The sequence below is a fragment of the Lissotriton vulgaris genome, chromosome 10, assembly GCF_964263255.1.
Source record: "Lissotriton vulgaris chromosome 10, aLisVul1.2, whole genome shotgun sequence".
Classification (NCBI taxonomy): domain Eukaryota; kingdom Metazoa; phylum Chordata; class Amphibia; order Caudata; family Salamandridae; genus Lissotriton; species Lissotriton vulgaris.
In genome coordinates, this window is record NC_141698.1 from 66,401,707 (window position 1) to 66,422,948 (window position 21,242).

The 21,242-nt window shown below is 50.0% G+C and overlaps 1 protein-coding gene across 1 annotated transcript in view; it reads right to left on the minus strand.

The window, feature by feature from the left end:
* RAB26 (RAB26, member RAS oncogene family) overlaps window positions 1-21,021 on the minus strand; it is a 760,792-nt gene extending 739,771 nt beyond the window's left edge. Inside the window, exon 1 of the mRNA XM_086940491.1 lies at window positions 20,680-21,021. Within this exon, the coding sequence (XP_086796617.1) occupies window positions 20,680-20,877 (198 nt within the window). The 5' untranslated portion in view covers window positions 20,878-21,021. The remainder of the gene's footprint in view (window positions 1-20,679) is intronic.
* Window positions 21,022-21,242: the final 221 nt, after the last annotated feature.

The window sequence follows — 21,242 nt, forward strand, 5'->3', positions numbered from 1 at the left end:
ACAGGGAAGCGTTACTTCTGAAAGTCATGAATACATGTTATGTGGCACCTGCACAGGGAAGCGTTACTTCTGAAAGTCATGTACAGGTGGTTATGTGGCACCTGCACAGGGAAGCGTTACTTCTGAAAGTCATGGACGGGTGGTTATGTGGCACCTGCACAGGGAAGCGTTACTTCTGAAAGTCATGGATACATGTTATGTGGCACCTGCACAGGGAAGCGTTACTTCTGAAAGTCATGTACAGGTGGTTATGTGGCATCTGCACAGGGAAGCGTTACTTCTGAAAGTCATGGGCAGGTGGTTATGTGGCACCTGCACAGGGAAGCGTTACTTCTGAAAGTCATGAACGGGTGGTTATGTGGCACCTGCACAGGGAAGCGTTACTTCTGAAAGTCATGTACAGGTGGCTATGTGGCACCTGCACAGGGAAGCGTTGCTTCTGAAAGACATGAATACGTGTTATGTGGCACCTGCACAGGGAAGCGTTACGTCTGAAAGTCATGTACAGGTGGTTATGTGGCACCTGCACAGGGAAGCGTTACTTCTGAAAGTCATGTACAGGTGGTTATGTGGCACCTGCACAGGGAAGCGTAACTTCTGAAAGTCATGGACAGGTGGTTATGTGGCACCTGCACAGGGAAGCGTTACTTCTGAAAGTCATGGACAGGTGGTTATGTGGCACCTGCACAGGGAAGCGTTACTTCTGAAAGTCATGGACGGGTGGTTATGTGGCACCTGCACAGGGAAGCGTTACTTCTGAAAGTCATGTACAGGTGGTTATGTGGCACCTGCACAGGGAAGCGTTACTTCTGAAAGTCATGGGCAGGTGGTTATGTGGCACCTGCACAGGGAAGCGTTGCTTCTGAAAGACATGAATACGTGTTATGTGGCACCTGCACAGGGAAGCGTTACGTCTGAAAGTCATGTACAGGTGGTTATGTGGCACCTGCACAGGGAAGCGTTACTTCTGAAAGTCATGGACAGGTGGTTATGTGGCACCTGCACAGGGAAGCGTTACTTCTGAAAGTCATGGACAGGTGGTTATGTGGCACCTGCACAGGGAAGCGTTACTTCTGAAAGTCATGACAGGTGGTTATGTGGCACCTGCACAGGGAAGCGTTACTTCTGAAAGTCATGGACGGGTGGTTATGTGGCACCTGCACAGGGAAGCGTTACTTCTGAAAGTCATGTACAGGTGGTTATGTGGCACCTGCACAGGGAAGCGTTACTTCTGAAAATCATGGACGTGGGTTATGTGGCACCTGCACAGGGAAGCGTTACTTCTGAAAGTCATGGACGGGTGGTTATGTGGCACCTGCACAGGGAAGCGTTACTTCTGAAAGTCATGGACGGGTGGTTATGTGGCACCTGCACAGGGAAGCGTTACTTCTGAAAGTCATGTACAGGTGGTTATGTGGCACCTGCACAGGGAAGCGTTACTTCTGAAAATCATGGACGTGGGTTATGTGGCACCTGCACAGGGAAGCGTTCTTTGCTTATTTCTGCTTGACTGCACTGGACCCGGATGAGGTGATCAGCTGATTGTGCTGCCGGTGGGTGGAGGTGGGCGCCCAGTCTGGTGTATTTTCTTTTTTGTTGTGACCCGTTCAAAATCGCATCCCGAAATAATGTCTGTGCAAGAAAGAACAGTCAGTGCTGGAACCTGGCCCGGAAGTCTCGCTTTTTCAGCTTTTGAAGCAGGCGGCTGATTTCAAACCTGATCAACAAAGCTTAGGAGAAAAGAAGGAATTCAATTGAGCAGGTAAAAAACATAGAAGAATTCGCACCGAACCTTAACATGATACAGTATTGCCAATTTCACATAGCGTGGACTAAGCCCTTGTGGGTTTCAGAGCGCTGTGCATGCAGTGAACTCCTGTGGGTCGGCCCTCCTTTCGGAAAAGTGAAAAGTGAGGGTGGGAGAGTGTCCTTGGGGCGGCCAGTTGTATGCAAAGAAGAGGCAATTCAACTCCTAATGTCAAGACTTGGGCTCATGGGGTGGGGGGGTCACTATGAATTATTGTAATTTGAGAGTAGAAAAAGGGGTTGTATTGACAAGGAGTGGGGTGCAGGACAGTCATAGGCGTGCCACTGAGTGCCTGATTCTGGTGGCAGCATGGTCTCTCCATTTTCACTAGGATTCCGGCAACATCTTTATTCATTGCCTTGTTATTCTGTATGTAGTAAACAGATTATACTCCCAGAAGCCTCTTGGGGTGCAACAGGACATGCAGCACCAACGCACAGACTAGAATACATGTGTGTGGAGGACAATATGAGACATCTACAGCGTGAAGCCGCCGGTGTGCTCCTGTCTGTCTGTCTTTAATGCCACACTGGTCCTATGTACAGAGCGCGGCCATATTAGGACAGGTCCAATTTAACCCCTTCCATGCTGATGACGGCCCCCGGCCGTCATGCATCACGGTGCTCGTGTGCTGATGACGGCTGGGGGCCGTCATGAACCCGCCCACTCTCCAAATCGCCCGCACAGGCGCAGAATCGAGGCCGCGCCCAAGGGGTTAACAACCGGGACCAACCAAAGCACAGCATAATAATAATATTAATAACGATATTTGTATAGCGCACAGCTCCCCCGGATGGGGTGTCCCGGCGCTGGTAGGGACAGCAGTAGAGATAGAGGTCAGTATACATTTATTCATGGCGAATAAAGAGCCACATTTTCAAGGCCTTTCTAAATTCCTGTTCGGACTGCAGTGCGCACAATTGAGGAGGTAGATTATTCCAGCATTTAGAGGTCCCCACTTCGAATGTCCTTCCCCCCATTCTGGCCTTCACGTACCAGGGGGTGGTAAGCATGCATAGAAATACAGATTTATCGCGCAAACAATGCTTGAGCGCACTTTCTGATTTCTTTTAACACCAACGATTACGATACTAAACATTGTTCAGCGAAAGACAATGATCAAACCAATCTTTCATAAACATGCACCCCTCGCTAGGCCCCCAAGTGGTGATGACCGGGAAAAAACTTGGCAACTTGTCAAAAAACTATTGTTTTGTAATGTTTTTGCAAATTAGTACTTTATTTGTGAAACACTGTCACAGTCTTAATACTTTAATGTGGTAGCTGCCCCGTTAAATCATGCCACCCTACCTTCCAGCCCATTAATGGCAATAAGATTATCCCTTTGTCTAAGCTACGCTCACTCGTGTTTTTTAACCCCTTCGATGCGTGTGACAAGGTCAGCTCGTCATGGGCGTTACCTGCGCTGTGCGTGTGACGAGTTGACCTTGTCACGTACAGGGGGATTTTTAAAATCACAGCGCTCAGCGGGAAAACCGCTAGCCCGCATGCGGTTAAACAATGAAGTATACTTGCCCTCTCTTTAGCAAACTGCAGGTTTGCTATAAGTTATCTCTTCTTCATGATGCAGCAGTGTATTGCATTCCATAAACTGCATGTTATCAAAAGCACAGCTAAGGCGTGTAGCCAGAGCAGGTCCTCTGCTATGGCGGAGGAGCGTCGCCCCACTGCTTTCAAGTAGTGCGAGAAGAGGAAGCCTACGAGTAAAATAACTTTGAGTTATTATCATGTTATGCATTTTTGTCCTACTTTGCTCGGGGCTGCTCTGCTCTCGTAGCAGGGCAGGGGAGGAGTGGTTTGCCCACTCCTAAGTGAGCATACAACCAGGACGCTCAAAACAAATCACAACGGTGCATTGCAGCATTGTGATTGGTCAGTGGGGCCTGGCTGTGCTTCCATCAGAGCAGAGCAGAAGCGGACACGTTGGACCCAGCACAATGGTAAGTTCATTTATTTTTGTTTCAAATTGTTTTTTATGTGCGCAACCAACCACCCACGTGACCCCCCTCTCTCAGCGCGACTCACCCGCCCCGCCACCCACGAGCATTGCCGGGTGCTGCTGCGTTTAACGGTGCTTGTGGTATACAGGTGTCCCGTCAGGGGTAGTAAGAGCTACAGAAATGCAAAAACTAAACTATGCAAATACCAGGACACGAAGACAGGCTGGGTGTTTCTGAGAATAAAGTGTCAGAGAAGACGATGGGAAGTGTTCTGCGGGAGTAGGGCGAAATATTACCTTTTTTTATTCCAGAGGATGCCTTTCTGTATCTGGATGCAAGCAGCCCTTTGTCCCAGCATTGAGCGGTGAAGCTGGACTTTTCAGCCGCTGGTATATGCGCCACGCCCGCAAGGTAATGATGTCATGGGCTGGCTTGGTGGAATTCAAAAGTTATTATTAGGCAGTCTTTCTCCTTAGACTGTGTCATGCTCCTTTAGGTATGTTACTTTGACCAAATGATGTGCCTTTCACCTCCTTTTGTTTTTGTTCTCTGTGCCAAGCTTACATTCTAACAGACTTAATACATTCTTCTTATGTGCTGTTAACTTTAGGTCCACCTTACATCTTTGTTGGTTCATGCTTATTAAATCATTGTCATTATAAAGCGGAGGATTTTTCGGTTAACAAGCAGTGTGCTTTGGTACCATCACATGTATTGGGGGCATGCTTCAGTGGCCACCGCATACAATTGCCACATTTTTGTGTAAGTAAGGGGAAAGTATGCAAAAATATTCACTTCCCCCACACATATATTTTGTTTGAGCTTCTCACATGACATTATAATGTAGTTTTAGTCAGTGTTACTGCACTACATAAAGGATGTAGGGAAGGTTGGCTATAAGTTGCCTTTTTAACACTTTTTTTACTTGCCTACTTTTAGTGGTGCAAAAGGCACTGGTACCAGCATGCTGCATAGAAGTTGGATGCATTCTTTAAGGTGCAGCCATTTTGCTGTTTGTTACACACACATTCACCCGCACTATTTTCATGCCCAAAAAATATTCCCTCTTTCTTTCACACCCAGTGTAGTAATTGAATAGCTCTTCAATCTCTGGTGGCACAGCACCCAGGGTAATGTGCTGCATGGCTAAACACTTATAAGGTCCAAAAGGCGAGACCAATTGGTTATGCCAATGATTGTTTGTATGTTATCAATGTGACTTACCAATTTGGCTGAAGCAGTAGGCCACCCGCTTTAAGAACTTAGGGATCCCGAGGAGGCAACAGGTGAAGAAAAGAATGAGGGGGATTCAGAGATCTGGTCGGATAGACTGCATTACATTCCTCATTTACGTGTGCCTTAACACCTTCGACGCTCATGACGAGCTCAGCTCGTCATGAGGTACACCTCTCGTACACTCATGCCGAGCTGAGCTCGTCATGATTAGTAGGAATTCCAGATTTTCAGCACAGGGGGGGAAAACCATAAGCGTCGATGGTGATAACTGACTAATATCCACCACTCAAATTACTTTCATATTTCACCATATTAATTCACCACTAAAACTTATGGGTTCCGGAATACCGTTCTTCTCGACACGACAAAAAAAGTGCTTCAACACCCCATTAAGGATAACCAGGGCTATGTAAATGCAAACCTTTTTTCTCTCTACTATCCCTCCGCTACCCTTCTCAATCCAAATAACTTACTAATATCCACCACTCAAATTACTTTCATATTTCACTATACTAATTCATCACTAATCCTTTATGGGTTCCGGAGTAGCATGCCACTCGCGAAAAAGCACTTTGATGCCTCATTAGGGGTAGTAAGTGCTTATATAAATGCAATTACAATACAATACAATACAATTAAAGGACGTCATGGGAAAATACTGTCCACGTAGCATATTATCATTGCCACAATCAATTTATTTTTAGTTAAGTGAGTATTTTTGAGAATGTATAGACATAATACATGATTGTCGATAGCAAATTAGGCATTATTAAAATATGCATGGCTTGTATATTTGTTTAATGATATATAAGAGAAAATAAATGTGGCTGATTAGCACACAATTTAGTATACCAGTAAAAGCACACAGTTCCAGATGATCAACAAGGAAAAGTAGGCACCGGACTATGGGCCCCACCCCTTTTAGGGGACCCGCAGCAACTGATCAAAATAACATTGATTTCATTTTGAAAGAAAATTACAATCAGGCTTTTTTTTAACTGTTTCCAAAGGATAGGAAAAAATGAATCAACTCAAAGAAACGAAAACTTTACATTAAAGACTCCACTGATTAGGACATCTGGTAAAAGGTAGATTCCCAAGATATCCTGAAAGATTTCACCACAAACAAATTGAGCAAAGTAAATGTTTAAAGGTTTGTTGGTTTATTACAATTTTTAAAATGTCTTTTTGTTTAATAACATTACTAATTGCTAATGTTTAGTTTTGTAGAAAAAAAGTGGTTTAATAAAATTGTTGGTTGGTAAAATTAAAAACGTATTAGGAGATCATTTGCGAGGGGGGCTCGAAATTTCGACTGCATAGAGTCCTCAACCGGGTTTAATCCGGCAACGAAAGCACACAGTTTATCAGTATATTGTAAAGGTCAAATTCTATCTTATAACAACCTAAGCAGAGCAATATTTACAAGAACAACACAGTGTATTGCTCAAATATTGTAGGTCACAGTGACTATACATACCCACAGTGAATAATAAACTTCTATTACTTATTGGTATAAGCCGTATCCTCGTGAGAATCACGCATCCTGACGCAGGCAGCGACATCTGTCCGACGGGCTGCGTAGGCACAAGAGGAAACACTCCAAGAGATTCGTCAGGACTGGCAAAGTCCAAGTCCAGGGCTCTGAGGCCTGCTTTGCTTCAGTGCAAAGTTCATGGAGCCCCCCCCCCATGCTCCAAACCCAGTCAGGAGCTCTCAGGCCAGAGGCCTGCAGCCCATGCACAATTCTAGAGGGGGTCCCTGGAGCCTCTGAACTGCACCACCAATACTAAAAGTAGCACCAAGTGATCTAGACTTCTGCCTGAAAAGAATGCCAGGGACTACATGCCAACCAGCCTGCCACCACACCACTGTCTAACTCATCACAAAGTTTGAAAGAGTGGGGTCAAAGAAAGGCAAAAGGCTGAAAGTTGACTCATGCTCAATGCCTCTGCGCGGGCCCTGTGAAGTAGCGTTCCTGCGGACGCGCTGCCTGGCTCCACGTCCCAACCTCCCCCTTGAGTGTTTGAGGTGGGAACTCCAAATGGCGCATGAGGATCCGAGGAAGGACGTGCTTAGGCAGTTGAGGGATAAGTAAAACAAAGACAAGCATTTGCAAAGCCAATCAGCCTCATATTCTGCCTTTGCCAAAACACTTCTGTTGGCATTGCAAATATTTTTTTTCTGATGCAGTTCAGGATCAACAAAAGAAAAAGATTTTTATTGACGATGCTAAGCAGCAAAGAATATGTATCGATTTTTTCTAGGACAGTAACCACAGTCACCTAATAGAAGGGTTACAATCATGAAAGTAGGAGGTTCCGGTGTTGAGTTAATTCCATCCGGGGCATCTTTGAACAAACTGTATATGTAAGGCAGCCAGGCATGGTAACATGTCTCCGCCTTCCTGATATATCCTGACTTAAATTTGTAGACATTAATTGTGCAGTCAGCCTGATATGCACTACCCTGCTCTTCAGTTAGCTCAAGGTGCATGCCTCCTGTTCCAGAGCTAACCTGGGATGACCACTACCAAAGGGTGCTGTGATGCATACTAAATGCAGATTGTGCACCATGTAAGCACCAATTTACAATAACTGGCAATGATTTTATGATCCAACCTGCACCAGCTACTTCTCTGCTACAACAAGAGGTGAGAACCAGTTGTACAACAGGGTGGCCCTGATCTGGAAGGTGTTCACACCCATATCAAACTTGCTTTAATCAGCAATATTTAAGCTGCTCCAATTTTGCCAGATATAGGAAATGAGGTGCAGAGACATTACGTTATTTTTCCAATCTGTGGCATCAATTTTTCTGTGCTCGATGAAGATTTTAGGCATTTTGTTATTTTTCCCCCATGTTCCTCAGCTATTGCACTAATGACAGGTTCATGTTTTGATTCTTTTTTTTACTTGTACTTTTGCTCATTTGTATAACTCGTTTCCCTATGTTTTTATGAACTAAACAAATAATTGTTATTATTATTATTACTACACTAACGACATCCATGCCCCTGAGAAACTACATACCAAGTCTTAGAAGTTCAGTGTCCCCAAGATGTACATAAAATGTGCGTGCCCGGAAGGACAACTTAACTAGTCAGTCCTTAGCCTGTACCACTATGCATGTGCGGGGGTCATGAGTGTGCGGGAGATCTGGCTCGCGCATAGACAGCCCAGGCTGCAACACAGAGTCTGGAAGATGTGCACAAACTGTGAAATAGCTCTGAGGTCTTAACCTAGTTGAATCCCTGCTTTCTGCACAGTGCACATCTGGAAGGTCGGTGTACACTGGGAGCAACCCTGCTCCCTGTGGGTAACCATAATGTCAGAAACAAGATCCGGGTCACTAGAAGGGCAGCAGTGAGGACTCCAACCCCGAGCCTGGGGTATATGTTTGCACACAGTTTGATACACGCCTGGATAGAAGGTGTATTTAGAGGCTTCCGACCAGTGAAAATGTCAAGGTCGAAGTTGTGACTAAAGTCAAGGCAACACAATTCCGACTGCACCAGAGTAGGAGAGACGCCAAAGAGGATTGAAAAATACACACAAGATACGGAAGAGGAAGTACTTAAAAGGCACCTGTACGCCTGCTTTCATGGCGGTGAAAGATGTGCACATGATTATATCACGTAAGGCTGCCACTTCCTAATTAAAGATAGAATAGGCATACCTTTGAATGGATCAACACTGTCAGTTTGTGAGCCGGCTTTGGCACAGTTATATGCATGCAAGACACACTGGCACGAGCGCTCAATGGCCCATAAGCAATGCTTGCAGAGAAAAGAAAGAGGCTCTCATCTAGAAGTGGAGGGAATGTTCTGTTCTGCCTGCAAAATGGTGGTATTGGTCACTCCACGTTACTCTTTAATCCGAAATTCTGGCCAAATTCCGCTAATCGCCACGTGGCGGAATATTTTTCCTGCGAGGCTCCAGAATATGCGAGCTAGCGAGCAAAATTTGGCGTTTCCTTTCAAGATTTTCTAACAAGGGTGTTGGCAGCGATCGCGAGCAGTCGCAGTCAGAGGGCTGCCATTCGAGAAGATTCGCTGCCACTCAAGTAGATTTTCTACTCGAACAGCAGCAAAATGAACTTGAATGGCCATGTGTCCTTGCACAACGCATGGTGCCGTTTGTGCTGATTTTTAGCACTACTTGCACTACCGGTTCAAAATTGCAGTGCACGTTTTTCTGTAACTCTGTGGAATTCTGTGGAGTGAAACTCTGAGTTCCGCCCACCACTCTCATCTTGGAAAAATGTGAAACACTGCTCATTGTCGTGCAAAGGGATACAGAATGCCTGCATTTAAAAAAAGTGAAACAACTGCCTAAAAAACATTTGTTAGAAAACAAATATATATGTATATGAGAAAGGATTCAAGAGCCAACAAATTCAGATGAAGGAGAGATCTTCTGATAAAAAGTGACGCTAGATATAACACAGGAGTGCCTTTATAGCTAAAAACTATAACAAAAGTAAAGAATCAGAAATGATAACCACCTATCATATGTTGCATTTCATCCAGATAAACAAAATGAATGGTTAACAAATTCTCCTTATTAGAAAAGCCTTAAAAGCCTTGAAAGAATAAATTGCGTGTTGGTGGTCAATCCTTAACTAGAAGCATTATGGATCCTCTACTAATATCAAAGGGGGATTCTGGAGACCCCTACTAATAAAATGAAGCGATGCTTGAACCCTTCTTACTATCCTATAGGACTACCATATCCTGTATTAGAAACGAAAAGGGTTCTGGATCCTCTCCTAATATCGAGGATGGATTCTGGAGACCCCTACTAATAAAATGAAGCGATACTCGAACCCTTCTTACTATCCGATAGGACTACCATATCCTTTAATAAAAAGAAAAAAGGGTTCTGGATCCTCCACTGATATCAAATAGTAGTGTTTTTAAATATCGTTCAGTGATGCATCCAATCTGGGTAAGAGCCCTTAAAACGAATGTATGACATTAGAAGTGGAGAAGTGTGGCTCACCGGTTAAAGGAGGCAGACCCTGATGCAGAGGTCAGACCCAGGACCAGGGTTCAATTCCCGAAGCGGCAGGGTCTTAAGCTCATAATGTCTACGGACTTGATAATTCTCGCCTCGGTGCCTACTCTAATCGTGGGTTCACACTCTGCAACTCTGGGCAATAGCTTGCTTAATCTCCACTACGGCCCCCCCGCGATGGGATGCCTGGTCTTCACCTTGGGGATGCCCAGTAGGGGTAATCTCGCAGGGAAAGACCAGGACGGGTTCCCAAAGCAAGCGCCTTGAGACCTTACGGTGATAAGGCGCTATATAAGAGCGTATGATTTACAACACAAACATTTACAATGCATGCCTTTACAACGCAGTTTTTACATTGGAACATCCATTACAACGCATGATTTTACATTGCATGCTACCAGAGCGCATTTTTAGAAACTACATTTACAACGCATTCCATTACTTTGCATTATACTATTACAATGCATACCATTACATTACATTTAAGGTAAGTGTTGGATAGTATAGGGGTAACAATTACTATTCCCACTCCAGTGAGTGCAACAGTAGGATAAGTGTTGGATAGTGTAGGGGTAAAAATTACTATTCCCACTCCAGTGAGTGCATAGTAGGACAAGTGTTGGATAGTGTAGGGGTAAAAATTACTATTCCCACTCCAGAGAGTGCAACAGTAAGGTAAGTGTTGGATAGTGTAGGGGTAAAAATCTGTGCAAAGTCTAATATGGAGAAATCCTATTGTTTAAATTGGAAATCAGTGCAGGGTGTTGCTGGACCTACTAGAATATCTTTGTCTAGCAGCTCTTAAACCCCTCCGATGGTCCAGTGAAGCATGCAGTCAGATTTTGCCAATTGCAGTCCGTGAAACAGCTATTGATGATAACTGACCGAACTCTTCACTGGACCATCTATTTCCTCAATAGACTATGAAAGTCTCAGTTTGACATCCCGAGCCAATTCTGGACTTTAGTTACCAAGGGACTTTCTATCGGCAACACACCTGACCAACTGATGTTAAACTATAGATTCTCAAATTGGGATTATATTATGTTCATACACACAACCTATCCACATAAACTAAGCCAGTCTATCAGAATCTACATATATCCATCAACACCCTACGCTGATTTCATTTTTAGCAATGACATTTCAGCAACCTAGACTTCGCTCAGAACCTTGAAAAAGCGCTAGACGTGGGGAAACCACGTCGGGTGATCAAGAATAACTTGTTAAAGTATGATTTTACTTTGGATTTAAAAAATGACTACTGTCAATCAAATCCAGGGACTTTTTTTGTGGAAACTCATATATGCTACAGTGTATTAAGCGTCTCGCACATTATGATATATTAGCTTGCGTCTAATGAAACCTCCACGCCACTACGTTAATATCAAGGCAGCATTCGGAATTCTCTGTCGATACGAGTTACTGTACTTTCTGCTAGTATCTGTAAGTGAACTTGGATCATAAGGGATACTACAGTCCCTGGGAATATTATAAAGGGATAATAGATCCTTTCTTACAGGAAGGGATTATGGAGTGTCTGTTAATAGCAGAGGTTATATAACCACTCATTAATTTCAGAAAGTGGTTTTGGAGCATAAACCTATACAAAAGGATATTTCGTCCCACTGGAACTACTAGAACAGACTTATTTAGGGATTTGGGAGCCTTCATTATTACAGAAAGGGATTCTGGAGTCTATGTTAATAGCAGAAGTTGGAGAATTTATCTTTTAATATCAGAAATGTATTTTTGATCACTGCTCATCCCAGAAAGCATGTGGCCTAAATTGTACAGATCATTTGACTGGGGGTGAGTGCTTGCAATGCTCAACACTCCGTCCATCATCTCCTTTGGTTTTGCTTTGTTCACCCTAAGTTGACAGGGTATGCCCAGACGTGGGTCCCTTGCTCACTTTGCCACTGGATTCAAGCTAGCCTGGCTGATGATGGCTGATGAGCCAGAAAACGGTCCCAGGATGCTTGTTTCCGGTCCAGGGAAGCCATGGCTTGGCAGTTGGGTCTGGACTGTTCCCATGAGGCACAGGGTCAGACTGATTTGCATATGGCCATGTCTGAACTGGGGTGGTGGAGTGAGCTAAGGAACGATGGTTGATTAAACCCATATTAGTTGACTGGGGGTGAGTGTTTGCAATGTTCAACACTCCGTCCATCAGCCCCTTTGGTTTTGCTTTGTTCGCCCTAAGTTGGCAGGGTATGCCCAGACGTGGGTCCCTTGCTCACTTTGCCACTGGATTCAAGCTAGCCTGGCTGATGATGGCTGATTAGCCAGAAACCGGTCCCAGGATGCTTGTTTCCGGTCCAGGGAAAACATGGCTTGGCAGTTCGGGCTGGGCTGTTGCTATGAGGCACAGGGTCAGACTGATTTGCATATGGCCATGTCTGAACTGGGGTGGCAGAGTGGGCTAAAGAACGGTGATGGATTAAACCCAGATCGGTTGACTGGGGGTGAGTGCTTGCAATGTTCAACACTCCGTCCATCATTTCCTTTGGCTTTGCCTAAATTCTCTCGGCCATAATTAACATTAGTCAGATTCTGTGAGTATTCGTCAATGTCTGAAAGTGTTTTGCAGTGTCAGAAAATAATGGAACAGAATTCTTGTCATCCTGAACAGTCTTGAAGAAGATTGTAGAAACCCAAAGAATACAAGAGAGGGTTTTTAGAACAACTGAAACCACCAATATGGGACTACAGACCTCTGGAACATGCCAAAAATGGGATGTTGATCCGCTATTAATGCCACGCAACTGGTTCCAGAACACATAAAAGTTCCAGAAAGAAACCTTTGTTGATATAATAAGCATGTGCAGGAAGCTATGAATCAAATCAATACATGGAGTCAAGTCAGCAGAATATATGTTCAAAAATATCAGTCAAATCTAATATCATTAAATTTCCAGTATTTATTAAATTCTAAATGTTGGCACAGTTTCGATAATCTAAGGTGACACCACACCTGCGGTTCAATCAAAACCTGCATATCATTCAAAACCTTATCAAGGGCATGTGATTGATTCAACTGAAGAACTACTGAGCAGTATAGTCATTATTCATAAGTCTACGTATGTAGCATTAACATATATTTAAGACTTGATAAAGAGTTATAAGTGTGAAGCAAGTGTCAGCTGTATGAGTGACATGGAATGATACCCTAGGCTGGAATCTGGAATGTGATTTTGCTGCACTAGGCTTGGAATCTTTAATTGAAGATATCTGAAATTTAGGACTAGATGTCCTAAGCATTGTAAAGCTCACATAGGATTGGGAACAAAGAGGAGGGCTGAGGAACAGAGGAGGAGAGGCACAAGGAGCCTAAATCACAGGGTAGAGCGAAAATATTAGTGAGGAGAGGGGGGAAAGGAGTACAGGAGGACAACTCAAGTGAGCAGGGAGCGCCAATCTGTAGGAAAGGGAATAAAAAAGAGTGAAACAAAAGGAAGGAAACAAAAGGAAGGAAACAAAAGGAAGGAAACAAAAGGAAGAAAAAAGGAGGGAAATAAAAGGAAGGAAACAAACGGAGGGAAACAAACGGAGGGGAAGAAAAGGAGTGAAACAAAAGGAAGGAAATAAAAGCAAGGAAACAAAAGGAGTGAAACAAAAGGAAGGAAATAAAAGGAGGGAAACTAAAGGAGGGAAAGGGGGCAGGTGAGAAATGAGTGAAAGAACGTGATGTCAAGGGAGCGAGAAACTGCCAGTAGGGAGGGGGCAGAGGAGATGCGCAGAGAGAGGAAGAGAACAAGCAGGGAACGGAATAAAGAAGTGGGAAGGGGGGGGGGGTGTTAAAGGATCGCTATAAGGAGGGAAAATGTAAGAGGATCGCCAGAGGTAGAAGCCGAGGATGGTGAGGGAATTGAAACATTGGCACGGGGAGAGTGAGGGAAGGGGAGCAGGGGCCCTGGTGAGACAGGAGAGGGAAGAGCAGGGAAAGAGCGCCGGGTGTAGAGACTAAAAGAGCAAACGCCAAGAGGAGCAGATGAGGGCAAAAAACGAAAGAAGAGAGAGAGGCAGCTGGGGAGGGAATGGTAAGATGTGAGTTGGAAGGGGGTGACCAGCAACGGAGAGACACAGCAGGGAGCAGAGGAGGGGCGGCAGCTGGGCAAAGTGTACTCAGAACAATAATAACGGGGGGAGGGGAGGCAACCTCCGGAGCGTGACATCACTGCCATCAAGCACACGCGGACAGCGCGCATCACCACTGGTACCACAGCATCCCTTAACCACAGCATCCCTAACGCCCTCAAGGGCCACTGGCATCCAGACACCCTTAAAAACACCTTCCTTCTGGCGCCCAGAGTACAAGTATCTCTGAGCACCGGCAGGCACCGCGACCACAGAGGACTGTCGGCATGCATGCACCCAGGAAAACCACCTGCACCCCGATCTGCTGCAGCCACCCGCACCCCTAAACCCACAGCGGAGCGCCTGCTACCCTGGCCCTCAGTGGACCACCTGCTGCCCTGGCACCCAGAAGACCACCTGCCTCCCTGACCCCCAGAGGACCACCTGCATCCCTGACCCCCAGAGGACCACCTGCATCCCTGACCCCCAGAGGACCACCTGCATCCCTGACCCCCAGAGGACCACCTGCATCCCTGACCACCAGAGGACCGCCTGCATCCCTGCCCCAGAGGACCACCTGCATCCCTGACCCCCAGAGGACCACCTGCATCCCTGACCCCCAGAGGACCATCTGCATCCCTGACCCCCAGAGGACCACCTGCCTCCCCGACCCCCAGAGGACCACCAACATCCATGACCCCCGGAGGACCACCTGCCTCCTTGACCCCCAGAGGACCACCTGCATCCCTTACCCCAGAGGACGACCTGCCTCCTCGACCCCCCAGAGGACGACCTGCCTCATTGACCCGCCAGAGGACCACCTGCATCCCTGACCCCAGAGGACCACCTGCATCCCTGACCCCAGAGGACGTCCTGCCTCCTTGACCCCCCCATAGGACCACCTGCATCCCAGACCCCCGGAGGACCACCTGCAACCCTGACCCCAGAGGACGACCTGCCTCCTTGACCCCCAGAGGACGACCTGCTTCCTTGACCCCCAGAGGACCACCTGCAACCCTGACCACCAGAGGACCGCCTGCATCCCTGCCCCAGAGGACCACCTGCATCCCTGACCCCCAGAGGACCACCTGCATCCCTGACCCCCAGAGGACCATCTGCATCCCTGACCCCCAGAGGACCACCTGCCTCCCCGACCCCCAGAGGACCACCAACATCCATGACCCCCGGAGGACCACCTGCCTCCTTGACCCCCAGAGGACCACCTGCATCCCTTACCCCAGAGGACGACCTGCCTCCTCGACCCCCCAGAGGACGACCTGCCTCATTGACCCGCCAGAGGACCACCTGCATCCCTGACCCCAGAGGACCACCTGCATCCCTGACCCCAGAGGACGTCCTGCCTCCTTGACCCCCCCATAGGACCACCTGCATCCCAGACCCCCGGAGGACCACCTGCAACCCTGACCCCAGAGGACGACCTGCCTCCTTGACCCCCAGAGGACGACCTGCTTCCTTGACCCCCAGAGGACCACCTGCAACCCTGACCACCAGAGGACCGCCTGCATCCCTGCCCCAGAGGACCACCTGCATCCCTGACCCCCAGAGGACCACCTGCATCCCTGACCCCCAGAGGACCATCTGCATCCCTGACCCCCAGAGGACCACCTGCCTCCCCGACCCCCAGAGGACCACCAACATCCATGACCCCCGGAGGACCACCTGCCTCCTTGACCCCCAGAGGACCACCTGCATCCCTTACCCCAGAGGACGACCTGCCTCCTCGACCCCCCAGAGGACGACCTGCCTCATTGACCCGCCAGAGGACCACCTGCATCCCTGACCCCAGAGGACCACCTGCATCCCTGACCCCAGAGGACGTCCTGCCTCCTTGACCCCCCCATAGGACCACCTGCATCCCAGACCCCCGGAGGACCACCTGCAACCCTGACCCCAGAGGACGACCTGCCTCCTTGACCCCCAGAGGACGACCTGCTTCCTTGACCCCCAGAGGACCACCTGCAACCCTGACCCCCAGAGGACCACCTGCATCTCTGACCCCCAGAGGACCACCTGCATCCCTGACCCCCAGAGGACCACCTGCAACCCTGCCCCCAGAGGACCACCTGCATCCCTGACCCCCAGAGGACCACCTGCGTCCCTGACCCCCAGAGGACCACCTGCATCCCTGACCCCCAGAGGACCACCTGCAACCCTGCCCCCAGAGGACCACCTGCATCCCTGACCCCCAGAGGACCACCTGCGTCCCTGACCCCCAGAGGACCACCTGCATCCCTGACCCCCAGAGGACCACCTGCATCTCTGACCCCCAGAGGACCACCTGCATCCCTGACCCTCAAAGGACCACCTGCATCCCTGAGACCCAGAAGCCCACCTGCATCCCTGACCCCCAGAGGACCACCTGCATCCCTGACCCCCGGAGGACCACCTGCATCCCTGACCCCCAGAGGACCACCTGCCTCCCTGACCCCCAAAGGACCACCTGCATCCCTGACCCCCCGAGGACCACCTGCCTCCCTGACCCCCAAAGGACCACCTGCATCCCTGACCCCCCGAGGACCACCTGCCTCCCTGACCCCCAAAGGACCACCTGCAGCCCTGACCCGCAGAGGACCATCTGCCTCCCTGACACCCGGAGGATGACCTGCCTCCTTGACCCCCAGAGGACCACCTGCCTCCCTGACCCCCAAAGGACCACCTGCATTCCTGACCCCAGAGGACCACCTGTCTCCCTGACCCCCAGAGGACCACCTGGTTCCCTGACCCCCAGAGGACCACCTGCATACCTGCCGCCCCAGAGGACCACCCGCCTCCCTGACCCCCAGAGAACCACCTGCCTCCCTGACCCCCAGAGGACCACCTGCATACCTGCCGCCCCAGAGGACCACCCGCCTCCCTGACCCCCAGAGAACCACCTGCCTCCCTGACCCCCAGAGGACCACCTGCATCCCTGACCCCCAGAGGACCACCTGCCTCCCTGACCCCCAGAGGACCACCTGGTTCCCTGACCCCCGGAGGACCACCTGCCTCCCTGACCCCCAAACCTGCATCCCTGACCCCCGGAGGACCACCTGCCTCCCTGAACCCAGAGGCCCACCTGCATCCATGACCCCCAGAGGACCACCTGCATCCCTGACCCCTAGGGGACCACCTGCCTCCCTGACCCCAGAGGACCACCTGCCTCCCTGACCCCCAGAGGACCACCTGCCTTCCTGACCCCCAGAGAACCACCTACATCCCTGACCCCCGTAGGACCACCTGTATCCCTGACCCCCAGAGGACCACTTGCATCCCTGACCCCCGGAGGACCACCTGCCTCCCTGACCCCCAAACCTGCATCCCTGACCCCCGGAGGACCACCTGCCTCCCTGACCCCCAGAGGCCCACCTGCATCCATGACCCCCAGAGGACCACCTGCATCCCTGACCCCTAGAGGACCACCTGCATCCCTGACCCCAGAGGACCACCTGCATCCCTGACCCCCAGAGGACCACCTGCCTCCCTGACCCCCAGAGGACCACCTGCATCCCTGACCCCAGAGGACCACCTGCCTTCCTGACCCCCAGAGAACCACCTGCATCCCTGACCCCCAGAGGATCAATGCATCCCTGACCCCCAGAGGCCCACCTGCATCCCTGACCCCCAGAGGACCACCTGCATCCCTGACCCCCAGAGGACCACCTGCATCCCTGACCCCCAAACCTGCATCCCTGATCCCCAGAGGCCCACCTGCATCCCTGACCCCCAGAGGACCACCTGCATCCCTGATCCCCAGAGGCCCACCTGCATCCCTGACCCCCAGAGGACCACCTGCATCCCTGACCCCCAGAGGCCCACCTGCATCCCTGACCCCCAGAGGACCACCTGCATCCCTGACCCCCAGAGGACCACCTGCATCCCTGACCCCCAAACCTGCATCCCTGATCCCCAGAGGCCCACCTGCATCCCTGACCCCCAGAGGACCACCTGCATCCCTGATCCCCAGAGGCCCACCTGCATCCCTGACCCCCAGAGGACCACCTGCATCCCTGACCCCCAGAGGACCACCTGCATCCCCGACCCCCAGAGGACCACCTGCCTCCTTGACCCCCGGAGGACCACCTGCTACTCTGAGCACGAGAGAACAACCTCAGCACCTGACCTCCGAAGCTCACCTGCGTCACTGTCTCGAGCACACCATATCTGCACACAGAGATTGTTACTAGAGGCCAACACAAGGACTGATGCCGACATGTGAGTATTCACTGCTCCAGTCCCCAAAGGAGCAGTCTGCACACAGAAGCCAGAGTCTCCTTCCTTAAATCACAGCACCGAGTGGATGCTGACCCAGCACGCGCGAAAGAACCACCGGTCTATCGCGATAGTACACCCTGCCCACAGCTGAAGCGGTGGTCATCGGTATACGCCGTAGACCACAACCCTCCTGCCCAGGAGTCTCGACCCTCAACGGTTCACGTGAAAAAATGCACCCACAAAGGTCTGCAGAGGCTCTCACCCACCCTGCAGACAGCACCCACTCTCCTACGTCTCCGCAGGCAGCACTGACTGCTGCCCCCATGCATACACAGATGCTGACTGCACCAACCCTCCATACTACCTGCAGGCAGCACCCATTGCCACCCAAGAACACAGACCATGTCACCAAGCCAGCGCCCAACCTCCGGACTCCAAGAAGAGCGCAGCCTTCCTTACCCAAGCACACGCACCATGTGAACAACCCTAACAGCAACAACCTACCATATCCAGTAACGTACTCCTACTCAGAGCCGTTCAACAAGTGTGCCCTCGCTCGCCAATAGTTGTTCTATGGGGCGTTATTTACCCATTAATGCCCGCTCTCGCTCTGCTCTTTCCATTTACTACCATCAGACTGTGTGATATTCACTCAGCAGTCCCGCTTACACCGAGCGCCATTGGAGAAACCAAATCCATCTAACTACGTGTCTACTATACATTCAAAACCAAAAAAAAATGTTCAGATTGCTGCTTCGCACTATTTTAATTAACTATAATTTAATAACTAATTTACGTGCAAGATGGCACTCGCCCTTCGCAATAAGATTTCGGTTATTCGGTATCTCCCTGCAGACAGCAACCACCTCCAGCCCTTAGCACTTACACCATTGCTGAAAACACTCACCCTTCCAACTCCTTGCAGACGGCACCCACGGCCAAGCACACACACACCATGTTTACATCACCCACCCTCATACCTCAATGCAGACTGCAACCACTGTCAGCCCTTTGCACAGACACCATTGCAGAAAAGACTCACCCTTTCAACTCTTTGCAAACAGCACCTACTGCAAAACACGCACACCATGTTTACATCACCCACCCTCATACCTCAATACAGACAGCAACCACTGCCAACCCACGGCCAAGCATGCACACCATACTGAGAACACCCACTTTAACTCCCTGTAGACAGCAACCACTGCCAACTCCAATCACACACACTAACTTCCTGCAGAATACACAACTGGCCCACTACACAAAGCACACTTTAGACAACACCAAACGTCTAAATCCCACTCAGTCATTACCCCCTGATAACTCCGGCACTTAGGATCAGGCTGGGGCGTTGGGTTGAGCGGGGCAAGGTAGAAATATATTCAGCAATGGTCGGTATCACGTGGACATCCAATCACCTGAGGGGAGGCGGGCCTTTCTGTAGTAATAACGCCCTGTGGGAGGGCTCGTGCTAAAGCCGGGGGCGATAGTCCTATAAAGTCTCCACGCGGGGTGGCGGGCAGGGATGATTCTGGAGGACGATGTACTGGGGTGACACCTGGTTGAGGGGGTCACTGCTGCAGATAAGGGGGGGGGGGGGTCAGAAATCAACCTTTAAGGTACGGGGCAACTAAGTTTTAGTATTTGTTCTGTTGGTAATCTAGTTCTAAGGACCAGCGGAGGGGTTTTGAAGGGAACATTTTATTGTAACAAGAGCGCTTAAAAGACAAGGAGATGCGAATAGAACGCTATGCCTTGTGTTTGGGAGTCCCGGTGATACCAAATAACAGAAATCTTCATGCGAGTGTAGGGTTGCAGTTAATATAGTGGGGAGCAGCACACTGAACATTTTTTTGTCTTCGAATTTAGAGTAGACACATAATTAGATTGGTTTGGTTTCCCTAATAGCGCTCGGTGTAGGAGGATAATAATGAATGAATATCACACAGGCAGATGGTACTAAATGGAAAATGTAGAGCGGTCATTAATGGGTGAATAACGCCCCCTGCACAAGACATACGAATCGCAGAACAGCTATTGGCGAGAGAGGGCACACTTGTTGAATAACTCTGAGTTTGAGGACATTTCTGGATAAAGAACTCCCTTCACCACGGGGGCAGTCCGTTATTGGAATTAAGGATGCTATAACATGGTGTGTGTTATTAGGGAATAACGCCCAGTCTGATAGGGCATTAGTGGGCAGATAACTCCTCGCGTGAGACGGTCTATAGCGCCTTGTTGCTGGGGCATCACTTGGGGAATAGCACCGGCTAGCTATAAAGCGCTATTACCAGATGAATAACCCCCGCTGAGATAGATTATTAATTGGGGATAACGCCTGGCAGCGATGCACGACTGCACTCACCTTGAAGGCGATATCGTAAAACTCCCCGCTGTTGCTGAGCGAGGGTCTCCCGGGCACCACCGCCCCGTTGCTGCCCTCCGAGCCGGGGCTGCCCCCCTTGCCGCCCCCGGCCCTGCCGTTCTCCTTCTGCGGCAGGCTGCAGGGGGACGCCGGGGACCCCGAAGCGCCTTTGCCCTTCTGGTTCTTCTTGCGGGACATGCCGAGCCCGGGCAGCCGGCTCCGGGAGCCGCCTCCTGCCCGCCCCGCCGCTCCTGCCTCCGCCGCCGGCAGGGTCCGTCACTCCGGGGCGCCCGTGCGCCCGGTGCCTGCTGCCGCCTCCTCCCTCCTCGGCGGGACTCTGTCTAGGCTCTGCGGGGCGGGGAGCACCAGCGCCCCGGGACCATGCTCCTCTGCAGCCGGTGAGGGGCGCTGCCAGCTGCGGGGGTGCTCCAGAGGCACAGCACCTGCGGGGGCTCCAGGGGGCTCTCTCGGCCCTTGGGAGGGGTCACGGGTCACGCACACACCCGCTGTCACCAACGCCCGGCTCCGCAGCACTGACAGCTCCAGCCGCCTCCTGTCACTGC